General features: G+C 36.0%; 1 protein-coding gene and 1 pseudogene across 12 annotated transcripts in view; both read right to left on the bottom strand.

The window, feature by feature from the left end:
• Positions 1 to 3,976: 3,976 nt before the first annotated feature.
• Positions 3,977 to 22,291, bottom strand: part of PTPN13 (protein tyrosine phosphatase non-receptor type 13) — a 168,479-nt gene continuing 150,164 nt past the window's right edge. For 8 of the 12 annotated variants that reach the window (XM_039845781.1, XM_039845783.1, XM_039845790.1 and 5 more), the window contains 8 exons: positions 18,919 to 18,974; positions 17,730 to 17,833; positions 16,000 to 16,148; positions 14,431 to 14,521; positions 12,325 to 12,662; positions 10,628 to 10,843; positions 9,309 to 9,371; positions 4,261 to 4,670 (listed from right to left, as the gene is read on the bottom strand). In XM_039845781.1, coding sequence (XP_039701715.1) covers positions 4,575 to 4,670; positions 9,309 to 9,371; positions 10,628 to 10,843; positions 12,325 to 12,662; positions 14,431 to 14,521; positions 16,000 to 16,148; positions 17,730 to 17,833; positions 18,919 to 18,974 — 1,113 coding nt within the window. In that variant the 3' untranslated portion in view covers positions 4,261 to 4,574. Of the gene's footprint in view, positions 4,671 to 9,308; positions 9,372 to 10,627; positions 10,844 to 12,324; positions 12,663 to 14,430; positions 14,522 to 15,999; positions 16,149 to 17,729; positions 17,834 to 18,918; positions 18,975 to 22,291 lie in introns of all 12 variants that reach the window. The other 4 variants (XM_039845784.1, XM_039845786.1, XM_039845789.1 and 1 more) reach the window with 1 other exon arrangement.
• LOC120588354 (single-stranded DNA-binding protein 2-like) lies at positions 6,685 to 8,923 on the bottom strand (annotated as a pseudogene).

Below are 22,291 nucleotides of genomic sequence, written 5' to 3'. Positions count from 1 at the left end.
ATGCCACTTTTATCATATAACTTCCTATGTAATGTGTTTTTCTTGGGACTCTTATTTGGTTCCATTTTTTTCTATCTATTCTTATTTGTAAGTTTTGAAATGTGTGAGAAAAGGTGTATTGTCTGAGGTTTAGTGCTTTGCAGTTTTATTTTGTAAGTATTCCCAAGAACTCATGGGTTAGTATAAATGACAGTGATTATTATGGTATTTTCACAACAATTAAGAATGCCTTTGTAGTAGTACAGAAAAAGCCCCGTTAGGTGTCACAAGTATATTTCTATGGAACGGAACTGTTTAGACTTGGGACATGATTGTTAATTCTCAAGGGCTGCTTGACTACTTGGAGATTTGCACTTATCCACCCGTAAATGTGTATGTATTGAGAAGTTAGTCTGTGCTATGTACAGGCACATGGTACACGTAGCAGTGACAAGGCAGGAAGGGTTCCTGCTCTCGTGGCTTATAGTCTAGTGGAGAATAGATCTCTGCAGTGAACACAGTAGAGTTGGGCATTAACAGGCAGTCCCAGGTCTAAAATGGGCATTGCCAAGAGTTTTAAAAAGAGTCCACAAAAAATGAATTTCTAAATTGTTTCTCTACATGAGAACCTAATATAAAATGGTAAAACCCAACACTCCCTTCTGAAAGAATTAACTACATGGCCAACGTGGCCAGTATTGAACAGTCAGGATAGTCTGGGGACAGGTCTACCAAAAGCTCTCTGTTAAGGCAGAAAAAACACAGATCAATGTAAGAGTTTGAAAGTGGTCACATCAGAATACTGCTTTCTCCAGAAATAGTTTGTAAGTGCGTTACTAAGAACTAGAAACAGTCAAGTAGTCTTAGTAATGCATAACAGTCAAGGAGGCCACACATTATTTTTAAGATGAAGAATTTAACTAAAAAAAAAGCCCTAACTGAATAAATTGTATTCTAACTGATCTACATAATCATGAGTTTATTAAAGCCAAAGCTCAGAAGTGGGGCCAGCTGGGTCATTGGGGCATCATACTATAGTGGAAAGAACATGGGTGTTGCCAGGGCTACTTGCTGAATTCCGCTTAAAGAGCTGGGAGGCCTCTGGAGTTGTGGGTTGAAGTCGGGCAGACCTGGAATTGAATCCAAGTCTGTTATTTGGGCAACCTTGGGAAAGTGATAGTGCCTCTGGACTTTGTTTCTAAACTTGCAAACCTGAAGACTACTTTCAGATCCTTCCTAGCTGTGTATCTTTTTTCAACAGTTACAAATTTGGATAGTTTTGGGGTCAGGAAGATCTTACAGGTAGGTTGACAGTGCTGGCTACTAAGGAATGGTGGAAACTGGCAGAATTGGAAAGGCACACACTGCTTGCTACTACCCAATACCTATTGCTTCCTTTGTCCTTATTAATAGAACCAAGATTTTGTTCAGGACAGCAATGTGTCTAGTTAAAAATAACTTTCTTGAAGCTAGAGATGGCCACGTGACACAGTTCTTGTTAATGAAGTAGAAATGGAAGTCTGCTTGTGATTCCTGGAAAATTTTGCTTTCTTGCCCTGGTCACTGACTAACTCTTTCTCCTATCGATTCCTCCTATTTTTCTTTCTGGAATGTGGATGTAAGCTGGAGCTGCAGCAGCCATTTCCAGACCGTGAAGGGAAGGCCAGGATAATTATATACCTGTTGATATTCTTGACCTGTAGAATCAATCCTAGCCACTGCCTACTTCTAAACTTGTTTTCTTAGGGAAAGAACTCTCTAATTTGTGTGAGCCCCATACGGTTGTTTTTTGGTTACCGGAAATCAAACACAATTCCAAATTGATATATAGAAATTTAAATTAGCTTAAAAATATGCAGATCAATGCACAATTTGTTACATTCATTTCCACCATAACAAGGTACCTTGAATATTTCTGAATTATGTAAAATGGGCACACATTTTCTGTCAAAATATCTATGACCAGAGGATAGCTTCAGTGAGCTGCTTTTTTAATCTCTTGGAGTCATCACATTGCATTTAGATAACTAGTCATTTTAAATCAAGAGATCTAGCAGGCTATCGGGAACCACAGATGTGAATACCATCTTTTCCCAACAGCCATTTATTTATTTATCTATTTATTTATTTATTTATTTAATCATAATCCAGAAATAATTGTACTAACAATATCTACCAAAGGTTGATTTGGGGACAAAATGTTTTAATTACTGCAATGCTCAGGGCTATACTAAGGTTCTATTATTTTAGAATATACAACTTTAGTTCAGTTTTATAGATTCCATCACCATTTGTGCTTCCCCTTCTATAGCACGGAGTTGTCTGTCCTGGGAAAATAGCTGCTCGCCAACTCACTTCCCAGCTTCCTCATACTTAGGGGCACCATTTAACCAGTTCTTGCTGATGGAATGAGTGGCCGTCATGTGCTTTGCTTTCAGGCCTTCCCAGCTCATAACCAGTCCCCCCCATCCCCCACCACCTGTCACCCCCCGCACACACAGGTGGCCCTCCATGTTCTTCCTCCTTTTTGGCTAGGGGAATGGAGATGATTCGAAGGATGCCCTCGGAAGCTATGTCTTGATTACGGAACCTCCGTCGGCATGGGTTCCTGAAAATTGGAGGGAGAAGAGCTGCCCTGCTGAGCTGTTCACCTGCCTGGAACAGTTAGATAAACTAGAAATAAGCCTCTGTTATGTTTGAGCAGTTATATGTTCGGGTGTATATTTCATAGACGTGGGTCCAGCCCAGTTGTATTGATTGGTTCATCTGCTATTTGAGTGCCTCATGGGCCACCATCATTCCACAGCCTCACTATGCTTTTTAACCAGCAGATGTCTTGTCCCATTGCACGGTAGTGGATCCAGGTCTCAGATGAGAGTGGTGACGCGTTTGCCATAATGGTTTCCAGTGGTTGAAAGCCAAAACCCACATTTTCCTTCCAGTTTCCATATCCTAGCTATATTCTTTCCAGAAAAAGGCTCTTTCTTCAGCTTTTCCCTCTCTCATCTCTGTTGATTTCAGATGGTGGATAATCACCTCCAGCTGTACTGGCTCTCAGAGCCCTGCTGGATTAGTTTCCTGTGCTTATGACAGGAAAACAAGCCCTCATGATTCCAACTCACTCAAAACAGGAGTTTCCGAGTACCTTTTAAAGCAATAGAAACTTTTTTTTTTTCCATATGAAATCTTCAACTACAACCCAATCTGGAAAAATCATTCTTAATGAAATGGGAATGGCGGTGGTGATGCTTCTTTTGACAGATTTGGCACCACTTCTGTGGTAGAGTTCACATCTGCTGCCTGGTGAGGAGTCAAACACATCACCAAGGGGCAACGTGCATTGACTGACGCTGTCTTCTGAGGTCAGGTAGCCAGAGACACTCAGTAATAGGTCCCAGCAGATTGTTGCACTTGCATATGATCGGAAATTCAAGTTAACTTGCTATGAGGATGAACCGAGCAATTTCCTGGGTCTTGGAATGGCATCACTCACGGCTGAGGGAAGTAATGCTGTCAGAATTAGGATTTAGTGAAATATGCTCAATAATGAGAATCAGAAGCAGGGTCCTTGAGGCCAATCTCTTTTCCTTCAGGTAAAACCAAATATAACCCCTCCTCCCCCCAGGTAGTGTGATATTGTTTTCTTTCATTATCTCTTGTCAGCTGAGATATTCTGAGCTTTACTACAACTAGGACTTGAAAATATTCTGTTTTATGTATCAGTTAAACACAATAAGCTGGCACCACTCACAGGAAGGCAGCCAGGAGGGAGACTGAATTTCCTAGCTACTGTCAATCAGTGTCTGCCCCTAGCGTCAGACCTCGATGAAGATCTGCAAGGGTTCTGACAACACTCCAGGTCCCTGCGACTGGCATCACCGGCCCAAATGGCAGGATGGAAAGTTGGGGTCCAGAAGTTCCTGTCTTCCCAGGGGCCTGAGTGTTGTTAAAAAAATAACACACTGAAAAGGTTTAGTTTGTCTGCATACACTTTTGGTTTGTTCATGTTTTAAGGTGTTTTTTATTTACAAAGTGAGATGATGCATATCAAACATAGATGATGCCGTTACAAACATATCTGATCACTCCATTTTCATGAAAAAGTATATAAATATATTACAGGAAATTCTATATAGTAAACATCAGAAATTGATACAGTAAACCTTTGCTACTTTTTTTCTATGCCCAAACTACTGTCATTTAAAGCTTAAATACTGTATCCCCTATAAAATAACTATTAAAATACTGAAAAAGAATTTTGCTATAAACAAGATTGGTACATTTAAAATAAACTCAGTGCATCCTTATAACAATGTCCACTATAATCAAATGCTGCCTTACTTGTGCCTAAGATCTGCATTATTTTGTGTTAAAAATTTTAAAACAATTATCACAGGTTAAAGCAGCTGTAAAAATACAGCATTTCAACATTATTTGTTGTTATGAAGAATGCCCCTCTAAGGTAGAGGAGAATAAGTATAGACATTGTATGGACTTATGGCCTTGGGATCCTTATTTTATAATGGAGAGCAGGAGCAACTATTGGAGGTTATGAAGAGAGTGGGAAAGGCATCCAGAAGGCTGTTCTTTTCAGGTCATTTCAGAGGCTGTGGCTGCTCTTTCCGCTCTTCTTCAGCTTGAAGACGTGTCAGGACATAAAGGATGACTTGGTAGCAGAAAATATATTGATCCTGTGGAAGAGAGAGCGAGAGAGCAAGAGAGCGAGAGAAGAGGATATTTTATAAATACAGCTTTAACACTATTTGAAATGATGTTTAAGTTTGAAAATATGGTAAATTTTTTAATAATGTTGAATGCGAGACACAGGATATAGAATTGTGCAATGTCATAGAAGTTATAAAAAAAATAAAGCACATTGACAGAATGAGAAGGGAAAAAGCCTTTGGGGAGTGGGAGAGTGGACAGAAAATCCCAGAGTGCTAACTGCAGTTGTGTTTGATTCATGGGCCACTTCTATTTTTTGTGATTTGCTTTCATAATAGAAAAATAAACTTTCTATGGAATTTCTCCTAGAGTTATTGAAATGTCAAGAAGTAAATACCCAAGATGCTACACAAAACAATTTTCTTTAAATATTTTGGAATGAAAGAATGTGGAAATCAGTTTTTTGAAAATTAACTTTTTTGGGGGGTGAAATCATAGTCTATTAAGTTGATGGTGCAGGGATCTGAGTTATGTTGTTATTTGACAAAGAATGAGTCTGAAAATAAGTAGAACAATTCACAGTATGCTAAATGGAAAGTAATGAAAGGATAACTACTGTTGAATCTCATTGAAAATAGTTGCATGTGTGAGTGCATACACACCTGTGCACAGGTGCTTAGACTAAAGAAAGTAAGAATGTTGCCAAAAAGGTTAACAACTCTGAAGTGTAGGAATACAAGTAACCCTTTTATCTACTTTTTGCTCACCTGTATTTCAACTTTTCCACATCTTCTACACGATTATCCTTAATCATCTCTCACACTACAGACAATCCATTAGCAAAGCCATGTCTCTTCTCCCTATATCTACATCCACCATTCCAGTCTGGGGCACTACTGCTTGCCACTTACCTGACTTCCCTGCTCCTAATGTTGCACCCTCCTCCCCAAATTGGATCTTCTTTTAACACAGTAACCAGAGAGGTCCTTTAAGATGTGAGTCAGATCATGTCACTCCATACTGACAATCCTGTGGTGGCTCCATTTCACTCAGTGGAAAGCCCAAGCCCTGCTCACTCACCCCATCACCTGCCCTCCCCCGACCCCTCTCCCTCCCTCACCCTCACCACACTAGCGGTGACCGTCCTTAAACACACAAGACCCGCTACCATCTTGGACTTCCACGAAGGTGGTTCTGTCTGCCTGAAAGGTTCTTACTCCCAGTTATTCAACATGGCCCCCTCCTTCACCTTCTCCAAATCTTTGCTTGAGTGTACTACTTTTCAGTGGAGCCACCTATTTAAAACAGCGCCTCAACATGCCAGGATTCATCCTCCTTAACCTACCCTACCTTTCCCCCCTCTAAATATCCTATATAATTTACTTATTTAATGTGTTTATTATTTGCCCTCCTCACCGTCTCCCCATTACATCTTTGTTATCTCAGCAAGATCTTCATTTTCATTCACTGATGTGCTCCAAGCACCTTAAGAGCGTGTGGTGCAGAGCAGGCACTCCATAGGTACCTATTGAACAAATGAACTTCCCAGGTCTAAAGAACTACGTATGGAGATCAAGACGCTTTCTTTAAACAATCTGACTGTAAATCAGTGTAATATTTAGGATATTTAATTTGAATTAAAAAGAGAGTGAAGGGAATGAAGGGAAAGTAGGCAAATTTTAATTTCAAAGATAGTAAACTTTTTAATGAAAGCTCTCGAATAAGCGATTTATTCCTATCCATGATTGCAGACATTTACAAAACCATAAGGCCTGAGTTTGCCTTTAAAAAATAACATAAAAAAAATAAAAAAGAACATGTAAAGCAGTGATAGAGACAACACAAAATAGTTTAGGGAGGGGCAGGAAGAACTTTTAATAATTAAAATGTAATGTGAAAAAAGGGGTGGAATAAAAGTCCCCTGTTATTTTTACTTAAGATGTCATGTGATAATATTTTACAATATCCTGTGGGTCAATGTATGTATGTGTATAAGTCCATATAATATACATATATACAATACATTCTCTTTCCTATATATATATATATACATAGATAATTATTTAAAGTTCATTTTAGGGCAATTCTAAATGCCACTCCATGCAGTTTTTTGAATCATGTTTGAACATGCTTTCTTCACAAAATAAGGGAGAGAGCAAGAAATAAAAAGATTCATTTGTTGTGACTGAGATTCCTTTGTTTAACTGTACACTGTGATGAATAATTTTCTTCCATAGTACTGTGAAGTGCTAATTCTGTGGTTTTCATGAGGAGATTTGTTAAAGGATCACATACCCATTGTCATGCTATGGAAGTAACTCTCACTCTGAAAAGGGTTTAAGAAATTTTCCTCCATTTCGCCATCATCCTTTGGTGTGCCCAGTTGATTACTCAGGCTCATAATATTGGGAGAACTCTTGGAAATACTGTCTGCATCTCCTGAGCCTAAACGGCCATTCATGTGATGTGACCTCACTCCTCCTAATCCACCTATGGGTCTATCTGATCCCAGGGCCCATTGGAAAATTAGGTCTGTTAGGTTCATGAGGTACTACATTCATTAAAGTATACATGCTTTCTCCACAGTTGGTTGAGTCTGCTAGACTAGGCATGATGGGTGTTCTTGGTGGTCCTCCACCTCCTGCAGGATCTACGTAATTCCCAGGAGATGCTGAGGAGTATGGTATTGAATTGGCATTTGTTGGGTTTGGCCAAGGTCTACCACCACCTGGACCCATGTTCATCCCAGGCATTCCAGGGCCACCTACAGCATTCAGTGGAGTCTCGTTGTACCTCTATAGTTCTGTGGTCCTAAGGGGACCATTCCTCTTGGAGGAGTCATTCTCTGCATTGGTCCACCCATATTTGGATGTCCTTGTTGTTGAGGTGGGCCAATCCACTGGGAATTAATGGCTGACTTCCTGGGACACCTTTAACTGCCTGTTCAGGTTTCCTCAATGGGGGCCTTGGACCTCCAGGTACTGAGGTGACACGAATGGCTGAAAGCACCCTGGTGGTACAGGATCTACTGGCATGCCATCTCCTGGGGGAATGTTTCCTAGCAGTGGACTGGGAGCTGCCGCAGCACTATAATCATGGAAGGTTTTTGCTTTATTTGAATGTTCGCATGTTTCCCGTGTTTCTGGAGCTATAAAGTACGAATTCCAAAATACACACCACCAAGAACGTAAGAATCCTGGTGGTTCCCCCATAGTGATGTTTTTTTCCCCCCATCTTATCTCTGATACAAAATGTTAGGGACTATTTCTGAGCTCCTATGTGAAGCAGATATTCATGTACGTAGAGTGCTAGCATCTCCTGGGCCTGGCTGTCGGACAGGAAGGTGTGGCTGTTACTCTGGCCTTTCCTATACATACTTGTGATAGTAAACTTCTATATTCTTCAAGTAGAGAAATGTGAATTTATAGATACATGAAAGTAGCTTCCAGATCCCTCCCCCAATACAAACAAAAAGGATAGTGGAACCGCTCAGAGCAGACAGACACTCTAAATAATGTAATCCCTGAGAAGGACACAAGACTGTAGGTCAGTGGGTGATAACCCCATTGTCTGATTTCAGGTGAGTGAAATGAAAATGATCAAAACAGAAGACGAATGGACCTACCCTTTCACACTCCCCTGAGTGTCTTCTCCAAACTAAGCAATCCAGCCTGCCCTCCTGCCTTCTAGTCAGTGCTGCTGAATCCATTCCCTCTTGTAGCAAGAACGTTGCCTTCTATCTCCTCTTTTAGGTTGGATATAGGAAAGGAATGCCACTAATTACATGCTATTTCATACCACCTCCAATTTTTGCTCCCAATATGCCACCCTATGTTCTTCTATTTAGTGTAGATATTGCATTTCCTCATTTTTAACCCATTTCTTGTCTGCCCCGAGGAGAGTCACAGGTGGCACTTGCTTTTACTCCGAGATAACCCGCATATTGCAGTCCTAATCTTATCCCCAACATTTGCCACGAAATATCTCACTTTTACCATTATTTTCTCATTGCTCTAGTATATTGACAGTCTCTGGAAATAAATGACATCATTCTGTTTCTAGCATTGTTTTTAGTATTGGTATTTCTATTTACAAAATTTAGTAATTCCCGTTCACTGAAAATTTAGTAATTCCCGTTCACTGAAAATCCTAGACAATGTAGCATTCCTACACGTGATGTTAACGTCATCCTCAAACAGTTGTTAGCCGAAGATTCATTTGCTGAATCCAATTTATGTATACATTTCTGTTACATTAGGATTAGAGACAAGTTTCATTTAGAAATAACTCCAAGAACAGTTTTTATATTTTATTTCCACATTGAAAACCAGGCAGATTTGCTTCAGCCTCAGAAAGCATGTTTACGTAAAATTAATGCTGGCAGCAAGCTGCACTTTTTTTTTCTAAACAGGAAATGGGTTAAAATTAAAAGGCAACATTTAAAAAGAGCCTAGAAATACTTTTATTTTTTTTCTGTATTAGTCCTCATGCTTAAAAAAAGAGTCCCTCACTATCATAAATCTTCGGATTTATGCAATAATGTGGGAACTCTCAAAAGAGAAATGGTTTAACCTCAAAAGAGAAATGAACTTTTAAAGTATCAGAATCTTCATGAAAATCCTCATTAGAAGACACTCAGCCATGACACCCCAACCAAGACTCACCTCCGTCTGGACCATTCCATGTCTTTGTAGTCTCATGCAGCGAACTAAATCAGAGATGTCGAACTGCCAAAGGAAGAGTCTATATGTTAGATAAAAGGGGTAACCGAATTTGAACCCCAAAGATTCACAGAGCAGTGGCTTATATAGATATCTGTACCCTCATTCTCATTCCCCTTCTAGCAATCTTGAGAAGGTATTCTGGATAGAATAAGTTGGTGAATCGACTTTGCCACCACTTGAAAATTTTATTTATGATCTTTCAAGAATTAGGGAAGGTTATTCTATTTGAAAATTCCCTACAGACACTCTTGTTTCTCTAAAATTTGATTAGTTTCTAACATCACCATTTTAAAAAAACAAGGAAAACTAAATTTCCCACATTTTGCTTTTTAGAATAGAAGTCTTGACCTTTTTATTCCCACTGATATTTAATAGTTTGAAACAATGGACATATGATAGAGTATGAAGTGCAAGGTAAAACTGATTTTTACCAAAATTCTTTAAAATACAATGATTTTAATTACATATTATATATAGTAAGATATTCTAACATTTTAAGGAAGGTTTACACTAATCGAGTTTTTATTTTTTTAATTTTTTTTTTTTAGGCGAGGCAAATCTTGGTTGACCTCACAGATTGCAAGGACCTTGTCAGCTTACAATCCTTTACTTTTTTATTTTTTATGCCTACAGCACCTGGTCTTCTTAGGTGGTCTCCCATCCAAGTAACCAGGCCTGACTCTGCTTAGCTTCCGAGATCAGATGGAATCAGGCTTGTTCAGGGTGGCTAATTGAGGTTTTAAAAGTAAGATTATACTCTTATTAGCTTTGGTTATTCAGTAATAATTTTTAAATCTGGAATAATTGTTTAGAGATATACTAGCATCAATTTATTTAACAAAATATACATTTCCCATTTATAGGTAACTATCAAAAAAAGCGTAAGCTTATTCATTCAAAAAATATGCTTTCTTTTTTTGCTTCAATATTTCTATCCCTAAAAGTGTGGTAACAACACTGACTCTATCTTATACAAACCAAAAGACTAAAGAGTAAAATGCAATACTGTACAAAGGGCTTTTGAGCATATGGTTTAAAAACACCAGTAAAACAAATGAATTTGAAGTATTATTTCTTCTTGATTACAGTCTATACAGTTTTGAATAATGTTTACTAAAATACAATTCTATATAGTAAGAAAATTAAGGTACGCATACAAACATGAATAAAAAATCCCAAGATCACAATATATTATTAAAGAATTCGATTCTGTCGTTATTGCCGGCAGAATGCTCGCTTAGTCTTTATCTTGTACTCACTTCAAGATCTTGACCGATTAATCCTAGAACCACATCTATGCATATCAGGGTCCCTGAACGTCCGATGCCAGCGCTGCAGTGTGTGATAATTGGGCCCGATCTGTGAATGTGTCTCATGTAAGAGATAAAAGTGAGCAAGTCATCTGGTTGAGAAGGTGTGTCGTGGTCTGGCCAAGCAGTGAAATTCAGATGAGAAATATGTCGCACCTCTCCTGTCTGAAATTGTACAAGAGAATAAGAATATAAAGACATGCTGTAGTTTCCACATGTAATTAGTTCTTATCATTATTTTGTCGTTTAAAAATTTGGCTTTTCCATTGGATCAGATCAAAGGAAAAGTAAAAGAGACAAGACTCCATCAAACAACACATGAGGGTCTTTATGAAGGAAGCTGCTAGATCCACATTTTAGATATTGGTAAAAATTACTTTTGGAAACCCTAAAAGCCAATTACATTTTGATATGAATGACCACCTTTTTTTAATGACCCTGTTCCAAATTCACCCCCAGATAAAAGCTAGAGTTATTGCAATGGCTTAAAAGCCCTACATAATCTGGCCCAAGCTACCTCTCAGACCCAACCTCCTCTTGGTCACTTTGTTCCAGCCAGAGGTCTCTGTGGTTCTTAAAAAAAATAACAGCAAAAAACTAGGTACAGTTCAGTCTAAGGATCTTGGCACCTTCTAACGGAAGTGCTTCACCTCCAGTAGCCCTGTGGCTCACTGAACTCCTTCGTGGTTTTTTCCGCAGCACAAGTATCTTCTAATTAGAAAGCAAGCTTCATGAAGTCAGGAATCTCTTTCTGTCTGTGTTGTTAACTGCTGAATCCCTAGATTCCATAAGAGGGCCTGAGCTCTATAAATGTGTTGATTAGATAAACATCATTTATGGAATACTGAACAATAAGTAATGTAGGCTGGTGTAAATGAATAAGGAGGTATAAATTTTAATTCTCTGTAAAATAAAAATTCAAAATTCATGAAGGAAATTCTCAGGCTATGTTTACATGCCACCAGTAGAACTGAGTCAATATACTAATATGCTTTGTTTTTGTGAAAGCCAAATTTCTCTCTTTAAGAAAGCTAAAACTCCAACAGAAAACATATCACTCACACCTAGCTAGTATTACTGGACAGAGGAGTGAAACACAGTGTGGAGGTGGGGAAACAGTAGCAGCTTTACTTAAGGTATACCATTTATCTAATTGAAGCTAAATTTATCCTGCGGTTAGGTGGCTGCGGTAGGAATTACTTGCATGGCAAATGTTTATGCTACAATTTTCTATGTATTACCAAAGATGTTGTCTTGATGGAGGAATATCTTCTATTTAAAGATTAAAAAAAAGTTTTATTGAGTCTACTTAGAGGTTTGTTTTTTCAAAAAAATGTGTCTCTAGCACATAGTTTCTGAGTCACACTATGCTATCATTAAACAAAGGGTAGTGAATGATCACATTAAAAGTCCTGTGTTTTCATTTTCATTTTAATACAGTACATACTGGCAGAATTCATGAAGAGGGTCACATTTACGTTTATATCAGATAAAAATAATAGGTGGCATTAGTTTCATTGAAATGGGAACCAAAGGAGTCACTGGCTGTTATTTAGAAATATATTGACGCAATCATGGAAAGAGTCCAGGCCTGCATTCCAACTGAGAGATAAGCCTTAGTAAATGGAAAAATTTAATTCACTTACTTGAATATCTTCTAGGGTCATCGCCCTTACTACAAAGCCCTTTAGCTGTTGCATTCTCACGAGAGCCAGCCGAAGCCTGTTGCTGACCATTGTCGTTTTGCCTAGGATGTTAGGCCAATAGCGCTGGCATTTTATTTTTTCCCCTTCTACTTCTTGGGTCATCATTGCTATCACTGTGGATTTTTGTTCCCAAATCATCTGCCAGAAATCTCCAACAGTTGTAGGGAGAGGTCCTTGGCAGGCAATGTAAATGAATTCTTCTTTCCCCACTGGTATCTTAATGAAGCTGGCATTGATATATCCACCTTCATCTCCAAGAGGCACTCTTGTGGCATCATCTGCGAATTTCACACCACAAAACAGAGCCATCTATATCACGCATTTTAAAACAAGAGCTTTATAAACAGAGTGAGTCAAAGATTATGAGAAATTCCTCACAACCACAGATGAAATCACGTATTTTAATAAAGGCATATTTTCAAATTGCAGTACAGTCATTTTTTATTTACTCATTTCACTCATGTTACAAGTATATCTAAGATGTTAACTCAGTGAATATCTGACAGAAAATTCAATATTTATTATTTATATACTTTTGAAGAAATTAAAGTTAATAAATTAATGCATTTAGAAGTTCTTAATAAGTAACTAGAGGAACAAATACAACTTTGCTACTTCTTTCTCCTTATTGCAGTGATGATAATAATGAATTTTATAATGAATGGCAATTTCAAAATATTATTTCATAAAACAAAAATTTATAAGTATTACATTAAAACTATTAAAATACTTATTAGAAATATAATTGGCATAACTAACTCTTGCTCATCTAAGTTATATTCTTTTTAATAAGCAGCCAAAATAATAAACTAACATGATATATAAAAAGGTAGCTCATTTTATTCTTTAGGCATATAGGCTTTTCTCTTTGTCTAATTGTAATTTCATATAGTCAAAATATAAATTTTCAAGGCAGGCTGCCCCTGTGAAAAGTATATATAAACCATCTTATCTAAGAGAATTTGTATGTACTTATATATTAGGAGTCATTCCTATTTCACATATTTATAAACTTAACTAGTAATTTCTGTGGTTACCAATTTCGGCTTTTAGTAATGAGCTTCATTCCTCCATCAGCTGCCCTCCTATCACTTGACTTCTGTCTCTTGATTCACAAAAGCAAATCCACTTAGTCGTTTTGACTTTACGGTGTTTTGGCTTTTCTCATTCTGATTTTGGGATAACTAGTCTGGCCATTTTTTTGGCCTGAAATAATTCTCACCTGCTTTATGCCAAACCGCAATCTATTTCATTAAAAAAAAGCTAGGATTCGCTTATTACAAGAAGTTTTCCAAAATAAATTTTGTGTCTTTTATCTTGATTGAAAAAATGAAATTATATTATTATTTATTACATCATTTGTCACTATTGGTTCTGTTATTTATCTTTGAATTTATGACTTCCTGTCAAAGATAGGGTCAGTGTGTGATATGGTGTAATCCAATGTGCTAATATATACATAATTGTGGCTCTAATTTCTCTAAGAAGTTTTTAGACATTAAGATTTTGGCTATCTGTATAACTCATGTAATTATGAAAAATCACGTTGATTGGTGAAATGAGTAAAACACGGATAAAATGAATTGCTTTTTTTCCCTCCTGGTACCTGAAACCATTTAAAGTATACTGCAACCAGTGGTACCATTATAGTCATATGCACAGTTGTTATGAACCATAGACATTTCTCTAAACTTACAATGAGTGGAATAAACGGATGTTAGTTGTGACATATGAACTAAGAAATTAGTCATCAAGAAGACAATCCATATTTTAAAAAAGACTTTTAAACTACTGATTTATTTCTAAAATTGTGCTAGCAAAAATTCATGCACATCTGAAGAAATATTTAAGATTCTTCTGATTAATTTTCAAAGTAGATAGATATTTTCAAAGGAATTCATACTGTATACCTAATTTTGTTACTGATGTAAATCTCTGAATGTGTATTTGAATACCTGCTTATGTGAGAGATAGGGTAATTAGCATAAGTTTTAAATCAGTTCAAATGATATTATATATTAGATTTGAAACCAAATTGGAACTTACAGGGAAGTATATTTTTATATCGATTTTTCCTTCTATTTTCCTTAGTTTGTCCAATTAGGCACTGATCCAAAGGTTTTAAATCTTGAAGATTCTGTAAGTAAAAATGGAAATACATTTAAATTTGTTGAGATAAGCAGCAATTTCGTAATAATTGCGAATGTGCAGGGTGCAAAATTGTCTACTGATCAGGGCAGACTTTGAGTGTTAAGAAAAGAGGTATGTCTTGTCAAGATAAATTAGCCTAAAATCCCAATATTAATTTGATATACCAGTTGTTAAAATACATTGTTGCAAATATTTTAACATGTTATAGTCAACTAACTTTGTGAGGCAGCACTTTGTACCTTAATTTTTAAGTTCAGTTTAAAGATGTCTATAATTATATTTTAGAAAAAAGTACAACTTGTAAAACCAACTTTGGCTTAAAGTAATGAGCTGGAACAGAATTTGTTGACGAGATCGTCTGGGGGTCATAAAATAGTCCATGTGGTAGAGTTGTAGTCAGACATTCTTATGTTCTAAAATTAACTCTTTCTCGCTTTTCATTCCATCCATCCATCCATCCATCCATCCATCCATCCATCCATCCATCCATAGATCCACTCAACGAATATGTACTGAAAATACCTATTATATGGCAAAGCAGTGTAATAAGTGCTAGGGATACAAGTGGTAGGAAAAAAGATATGATTCTTTCTCTCCTGGAAGTTACAGTCTATTGGGGGAAAAAGGCAGGAAAAAAATAAACAAACACATATTATGCTATATACTTTGAGGTCATTAAAAAACTAGTGTGATAGAAATAAAGACATGTTATAAAGGATTGTGACGGATCTCTGAGATGGTGATATTTAAATTTAAGACCTTAAGGAAGAAATCATTTCTGCAAAAATGGAGAAAAGTATGCTTTAACGATTGTGACCTTGTTTCCACATCTATATAATGAGATTTCTAATATTTTGAGCATTAAATATCAAGTGTCTAGCACATTACAGAAGCTCTCGATAGAATTTAGCTCCTTTCACTTACTTCAGTGGCTACAAAAAGCTCAGGAAGTGGGCAAGCAGATGGTTTGAGGGAAATGGACAAGGTAAACCCCAAAACCACAGTGGTGCCACATTTCTCTTCTGCTTTGTGATAAATATGGATGATGCCAGCAAGGCACAGCAGCAAGGGCTCCGAACCATGGTTGCTTTTAACTGGCGGGGGCTGTATTGGAGCTGTATTGAAATAGAAACTGTTGCTAATGATGAACTTCCTCTACAGTATATTAATTGTGAAGTTTAGTGAATGGATGGAATTGATACTTGACTTAAAAAAAAAATTATCCCTAAATATGAGGCAGGAAGGATGATTATCAAGCTCCAAAGTAGCTACAGAGATCCCTTTCAATTGATACTATGTATTAGGATCCTAACTAGAAAAAATAATTTACTGCTAGATATGACAAGATGGTGCTTTTATAGTTGGAAGTAAAGTAATAAATAGACATTTTCAAAATTTTCAAAATTTCTCCTAACCTTGCGTAAACCACTGTTTGGGAAAGAACCGTTGGCAGAAGCTGCTTACCTCCAACTCCTTAGAAGGAATTCCTTGATCCAGTAAACCCCGCAACATTCGAATGACTGATTTCAACTTGGTACCAGTGTATTTACCAGAGGGAAGCACTTTGACGATGGGGAGTGCAGCAAGCTCCTCATGTGTCAGAAGGGGATGATCTAACAAGAAGACAGCAGTTGATTTAAAAAAAAAAAAATCCAATCCCCTCGCAAACTGATTTAGCCATTAAGGGAACTAATTTGAACCTATTCTCACCTCATCTGTTTTTAAAACAGTGAAAGACTTTAGAATTAATAAGGTAATAGAATTGATAGGCAGGCAGATAAGTATAATCAATACAGGAAGATCTTGGCTACAGCAAAGCCCTGTACCCAGCCTTCAAGGAAATACCTCATTGTCTGTTCAGAAGTCTTTCTCTTGACTTTCATTTACTTACATTTTCTAAAGGAGTTTAAATTGTTTCTTTTTGTTTCTCTTCACTCTAATGGCACTGTTTTCTTGATGAAAATGTATCTGATTCTGCTATTACTTTGCATTTAAATTAGCTTCCAAGTACATAGGGAAAAGATGAAGGGAGATGCTTCAAAAATTCCTTACAATGGGAGAATGCACTGGGAATACTGATCTCTCTTCTGGACACCCACCTTTGGTGCTCAGTGCCAGTATCTCTGGCATTTGATAGTTTTCTCTATGCATATGAAACCCTTGGGGTCTTCAGGAGGTTATCAAACAAGTCATATTAGTGTCTTAGAAGATATACATGTCTAATTTATTATCTGCTTATAATAGAAAGCAACTTTATCCTGGACAAAAGTAGAAGGAGAGATATCTTGTTATCGTCTGCACAAATGTAGCTTTAATTATATCAGTCAGTTGATTAAAGTATTTTGATGATGTAGCTACTATTTAGGCAACAATAATGTTAGGCCCTGTGGGAGATACAAAGCTGTACAAGGTACCTCAAGAAGCTTAACATCTGGCTGGGGCAAAGGCTAGTTGTGAGTGCAAAATTCACTCATATAAAATAACTGTAAATTTTTTCACAGCCCAGTGTGAATGTGACAGAGCTTGGAGGCTAGACAGAGGTGAGCATGGACAACAGGGGTTGACGAGAGCATTGCCAGAGACAACAGTCTATCTTAATCCAAAAAGTGTTAATTCCACATCTTTAATTTCTTTTAATAATGAAGACTTCAAATTACAAAACCATGTTCTTTCATTGCATAGGTTTAATGTTTCCTTATATGGAAAAGAGACATGAAACACTAGATAGGACTTTGTTTTACTACTGGCTCAGTTATAAAATGAGAGAGGCAATCACAGGGAAGACAGACTGACTGACTCTTGGTCTTAAAAAAATGAGGTTGAAATTCAAGGGTAAAAGACAGTTTCCTGTCTTTTGAACTATTCTACCCATTTTTCTATAAATAAAATGGGTGCCTTGACTTCTCATTCCAGAATGGTAAATTTGTAACTTCGTGTTTCCATTTAAAGTATTTATACGTTTATTTGCCATGTTTTATCCAAGCCACTGAGAATTTTAGCCTATAACTGTGCAAACATCTGGTTAGATAAATGGATGTTGCTTTTTGTCTATGTGATTTAACTTTACGTATAGAACCAAATAAAGTACACATATGGTGAAATAACATATCCATATATTCTGAAAATTATAATTTTTAACACTTTTTTTCTCTATCCATTGTTTTTGATGAAAAAATTGCTAATAAAATTCTTGCCTTTAATGGAATCTTCGTGGTTTGTTGTCTCTACTGGCAATTCATCACTTCCCCATGTTATTTCATAATCATCAGTCTTCCTTTCTTGTGACTTTTGAGTTAAGCTATGAAAACAAAACACATTTGTAATATTTTCTTCAGTTTTATCCTAAAGTAATTTTAAATATATGTCATTGAACTACTTATTTCCTCTACAATTATTACGATATCTTAAAATAGATGATCTGATTAAAAAACCTCCCAAATCGACAATTCTTAACATTTATTGGCAGATGTAAATTAAACTCAGGTCTGGAATTGTTTGTTATAGTTTGAAATTTATCTTCAAACAAATCTCAAGTCTTTGAACCTTAGACTGGAGGAGTCCTCTTGGGGATGAAGAAGCTGGTGGTTTGTTTCCATCTTTCAACATGGTTACAATTGTGTCAGTACAGCTGTTTCTTTCTTTCTTTCTTTTTTTTTTTTTACAATTACTGGCAGCTGACCCAGATATTTGCTAATCTTTAAAGTATAAAATGGTATGCATTTCTATATTAATATGTACCCCCTTGTCTAACTTTAGTTAGTGAAAAATTCACTGTTAATTTGCTTTTCTAGGAAAATGCAAATAGCTCCCTTTGGCTGTTTGGTTATCATCTAATTTGAAGTAAAATTTATGTTCAACCACTTAGTTGATCAACAATATATATAACTTTTCTTGATCCACTGTTTTAGTATTACAAAAAAATTTTATTTCATATTAAAAGCTGTTTTAAAAAAATTAGTGGAGTTTGAAAATGTTTCTTCTTTGATTTTATTTTCTTATTAAAGAAAAACATTTGTAAAATATAGAAAAACAGAGAAAGAGAAAAATAAGTTACCTATAATCCTACCAGGAGAAGATAATCACTATCACTATTGTTGGCACATTTCCTTTTAGACTTCTCTTCCGTTTTTTCCCATGCTCAAAGGAATACTGCTTTTTTGGAGCAATGTTATAACAAACACACTATCACGTGTCACTAGAACCTCACTGTGACAATATTTTAAAAACATTCTTAATATTCAGTCATAGTTCATAATTTACTCAACAATTCTCATTTTATTGGTAAAGAACAAATTAATTTTAAAATCAACATCTAAATGAAAATCTTCAGAGCACTTAAAAGTGAATAGAATTGTTTAAATACTTTAAAAATGATTTTCTTACCTTTCTCTTTTTACTTTTTCTTCACAATATTCTTCACAGCCATTCATTTTGGTAGACTATAATAAAGAGAAATAAGAGAAATCAAAATCGAATTAATCTATTTGTAAAAAAAAAAATCAAACTACCTCATAGTGTTTCATTTTCTCCTGTGAATTATTTCCTATATATACTGTTATTATTGATCTTCATATTACAAATATACATATGACATTCAGTTAACACATGCCAAACTGTGGCTGAGGACTCTTTGGAGGCCCAAGAGTTTTTGTTGGTTCTACTTATTTATGACCTCAATTTTAAAATCTGAAAAATGGGCTCACCACAAAAATCTTGGTAATTTCCAATGTGTTTAAATTATCCCCCCCTTTTATTGTTAAAGAGAGGGGTCTCTCCATAGGAAACACAAATCAATCAGCTCATTCTTTACGTGAGCAAATACTTCAGAAGCAGTTTGATACAATTAGAAAGAGATGCCAAGTTGCGTTCTTACATGGATAATAAATCTTACATTTTAAATCTTTATTGGGACAATTTCTTAATAAATGGGAAATTCCTTTCAAGACTGAATTATCTGGCCTCTGTCTACCATCCATCTGGTTCTACTCCCTGCTTCATTTACTAGGTTTCAATCCCTCAGGTCTTTCTTTTAGTTCTTCAAAATTGCTCATCTCTTTTCACCACGAAGCTCTGCCAATGGAAGGTACTTTTTCTTTATTCTATATAAGTGTCTTTTCCTTCTGAGACTGTTCCTTAAATACTGGACTTAAGTAGGTCTCCTTGGTCTCTCTTTTGGACCAATTTTTTTTTTTTTAAACTTCATAAACCAAATCACAACTAGTAATTGCAAGTTTATCTGTGTGTTCATTTGATCATTCTCTTTTCCTTTCCATTAGATTGTAAGCTCCATAAGGGCAAGAATCCTGTCTGCTTACCATTATGGGCCCATACATACTTAAGCTTAAGCCAAAGAAGGTTGTCTCACTTATTTGATAAAAATATAAAAAAACTTTAATATGACCTTTCAGTTATAGACTTTGTAGATTTAAAAAGTACCTATAATTAAGTTATCCTGATATCAACTTCAGCTAATTTGAGAGAAATGCAGAACTTCTATGGAGGAAGAAAAAAAATAGGTTGTTTTTATCCATTGACAACTAAAAAGAAACCTCATAGACCTTATCTGTTTTTAGAAGCTGATAATTTTTGTCTAGGTTAAATTTTTTCTCCAAGTAAAGCCATTTGGATTTTTGATTTCCCATCATAATCCTGGTCTAAGAATCTATTATGTGTTCAAAGATTTCAAAAAGTATAAAGCCTTTAATGAGTCAAGTACTACTATTCACATTAAAATGGTGAGATAAAGCCCAATGGGGAAAAAAAACAACTATAGTGATAGTTGTATTAACCAATTTCCCGCTATTTTTGCAATGTTCACCTGTGTATGGAGTGAGATTCGGTTAAGGAGACTGACCTTCAGTCTCTCCTCTCATTTTGGATTGTAGGCTCCTTGGAAGGGGAGATAGCTGTAATATTGTCTCAAGGAAAAGATTTAAGATTTTTATGGTCAGTTAATTTGAAAGTTAGTTTGCTCAAAGAATCCAGATCCAGCAACTTGGAACAGTAGTGGAGATATCTATCACCTAGATCCAGGACCAGCTGCATAATTTACAGTGCCCAGTGTCAAATGAAATTATGGTATCTCTTGTTAAAAATTATTTAAAATTTCAAGATGATGATGGCACAACATTAATTTATAAATATGTGTGAAGCTCTTCTAGGCATTGGCCTGGATCCTACAGTCAAGCATGATCACCTTATAGGTGACGGGAAGCCACTGAAATTTTGTATTGTTTTTTGATTAAAAGTTAAAAACATTTAAAAATAATAACCAGAGTTAAAAATAACAATGACACCATGTCTTGGATGACATGCCTTGCTTCTCTTCATCATAGCTCCTTTGACTTCATGGAAAAGTGTTTCTACCTCTCAGGAAAGTCATCTGCCTAGAGATGTGGAAAGACCAAATTCCTTGGCATGGGATATAAGCCACTTCATGAACTCATTACCGCCTATCTCTTCATCCCTAATTTCAATACACCATGTAATACCCTACTTTCAATGATTTAGTGCCCTGAATGTTCCAGGCTGACCCAGACCTTCATGCCTTTGCCAAGCAGCTCCTCAGTACGGAATGCTCTTTCCCATCTTATCTTACTTACTGAATATTTCTAAAATGCTAAGTCTCTGGGAAGCTTTAATAACCATATCCACCTACTTCTGTGTAGACAATATCATTCCCCAATTCTTTATAACCCTCTCTGAACTCCATATAAATATTTATCAGGACATGTTTTTACTACAGTTTTAAAAATTACATTTACTTATTTACATGCGTACATGTCTCAAATTGAGTACACTAGACAGGACAAGCAAATTTAGTCCAGAAACCCTGACATCCTTTCTTACACTGTAATCTCCAGCATAATCGGAATCAAACAAGTTCAGCAACAGCTAAGTGAATAGTTTTGAAACTTTAGAACAAAATTTACAATAATATATATGACCAAAATTCATTCTTTCATTCGTAAATAAGACACAGACATTGGCCTGAAGTACTTCTCTAAGAGATAGTCAAATGTTGAGACAGTTACAATAGAGTGACAAATATGATGACGATGCACAAATGGTTATCAGAGGGATAATCTTTTTTTTTCCTAAAAAGACATTTTTTTTTTTTTTATAATACCAATGGTTAGCAGTTTAACTTTTAGCCTATGATAAACTTTCAGGATTATGCAATATACTGTTAAGAACTAATTCAGTAAATAACCTATAATTCATCCAGGATGATCCCTAAGTGACACTCTTACAAAAACCTGAATATTTTCAGAAGTTCTAAGGAACTCTTAAAACTACTTGAATGTAGGCATTATTCTAGAAATGTAAGATGAAACAGAAAATTTTTTTCCAGAATACTGGCTGTCTTTCTTTCAGCTATGGAGAGTAATCTTATTTGTCTCTTTTGAATGTCTGCTTATGAAAATAATTTCCAATGTGATTTTAACATTTAGAGTTTGATACAAATGAAACATTTTCATGTTTGTATCTCAGTAGTTTGTTTCTACTTTTCCTAAATTTGTTTATTTTCTCCGTTTTACTTACCATTAGTCAAAATCGCTTCTAAAGCAGAAGTCCCATCAATTCAAGTGCGAATTTATTATTTTTAAGGATGAACTGGCCCAGACTATTTGGTCTTAAGAATCTTGGATTCTCAAGGCACAAATGTGTGGGATCTATCTGCACTTTGGTGTTAGGACAACTTATACATTACGTCCAAATAACCTATAGGAAAGTTCTCCCCCCACAAAACTAA

Source organism: Pteropus medius, unplaced genomic scaffold, assembly GCF_902729225.1.
Source record: "Pteropus medius unplaced genomic scaffold, Ma_sr-lr_union100, whole genome shotgun sequence".
NCBI lineage: Eukaryota > Metazoa > Chordata > Mammalia > Chiroptera > Pteropodidae > Pteropus > Pteropus medius.
The sequence above is the reverse complement of the archived record's forward strand: the minus strand, read 5'-3'. Positions and strand labels throughout refer to the sequence as shown.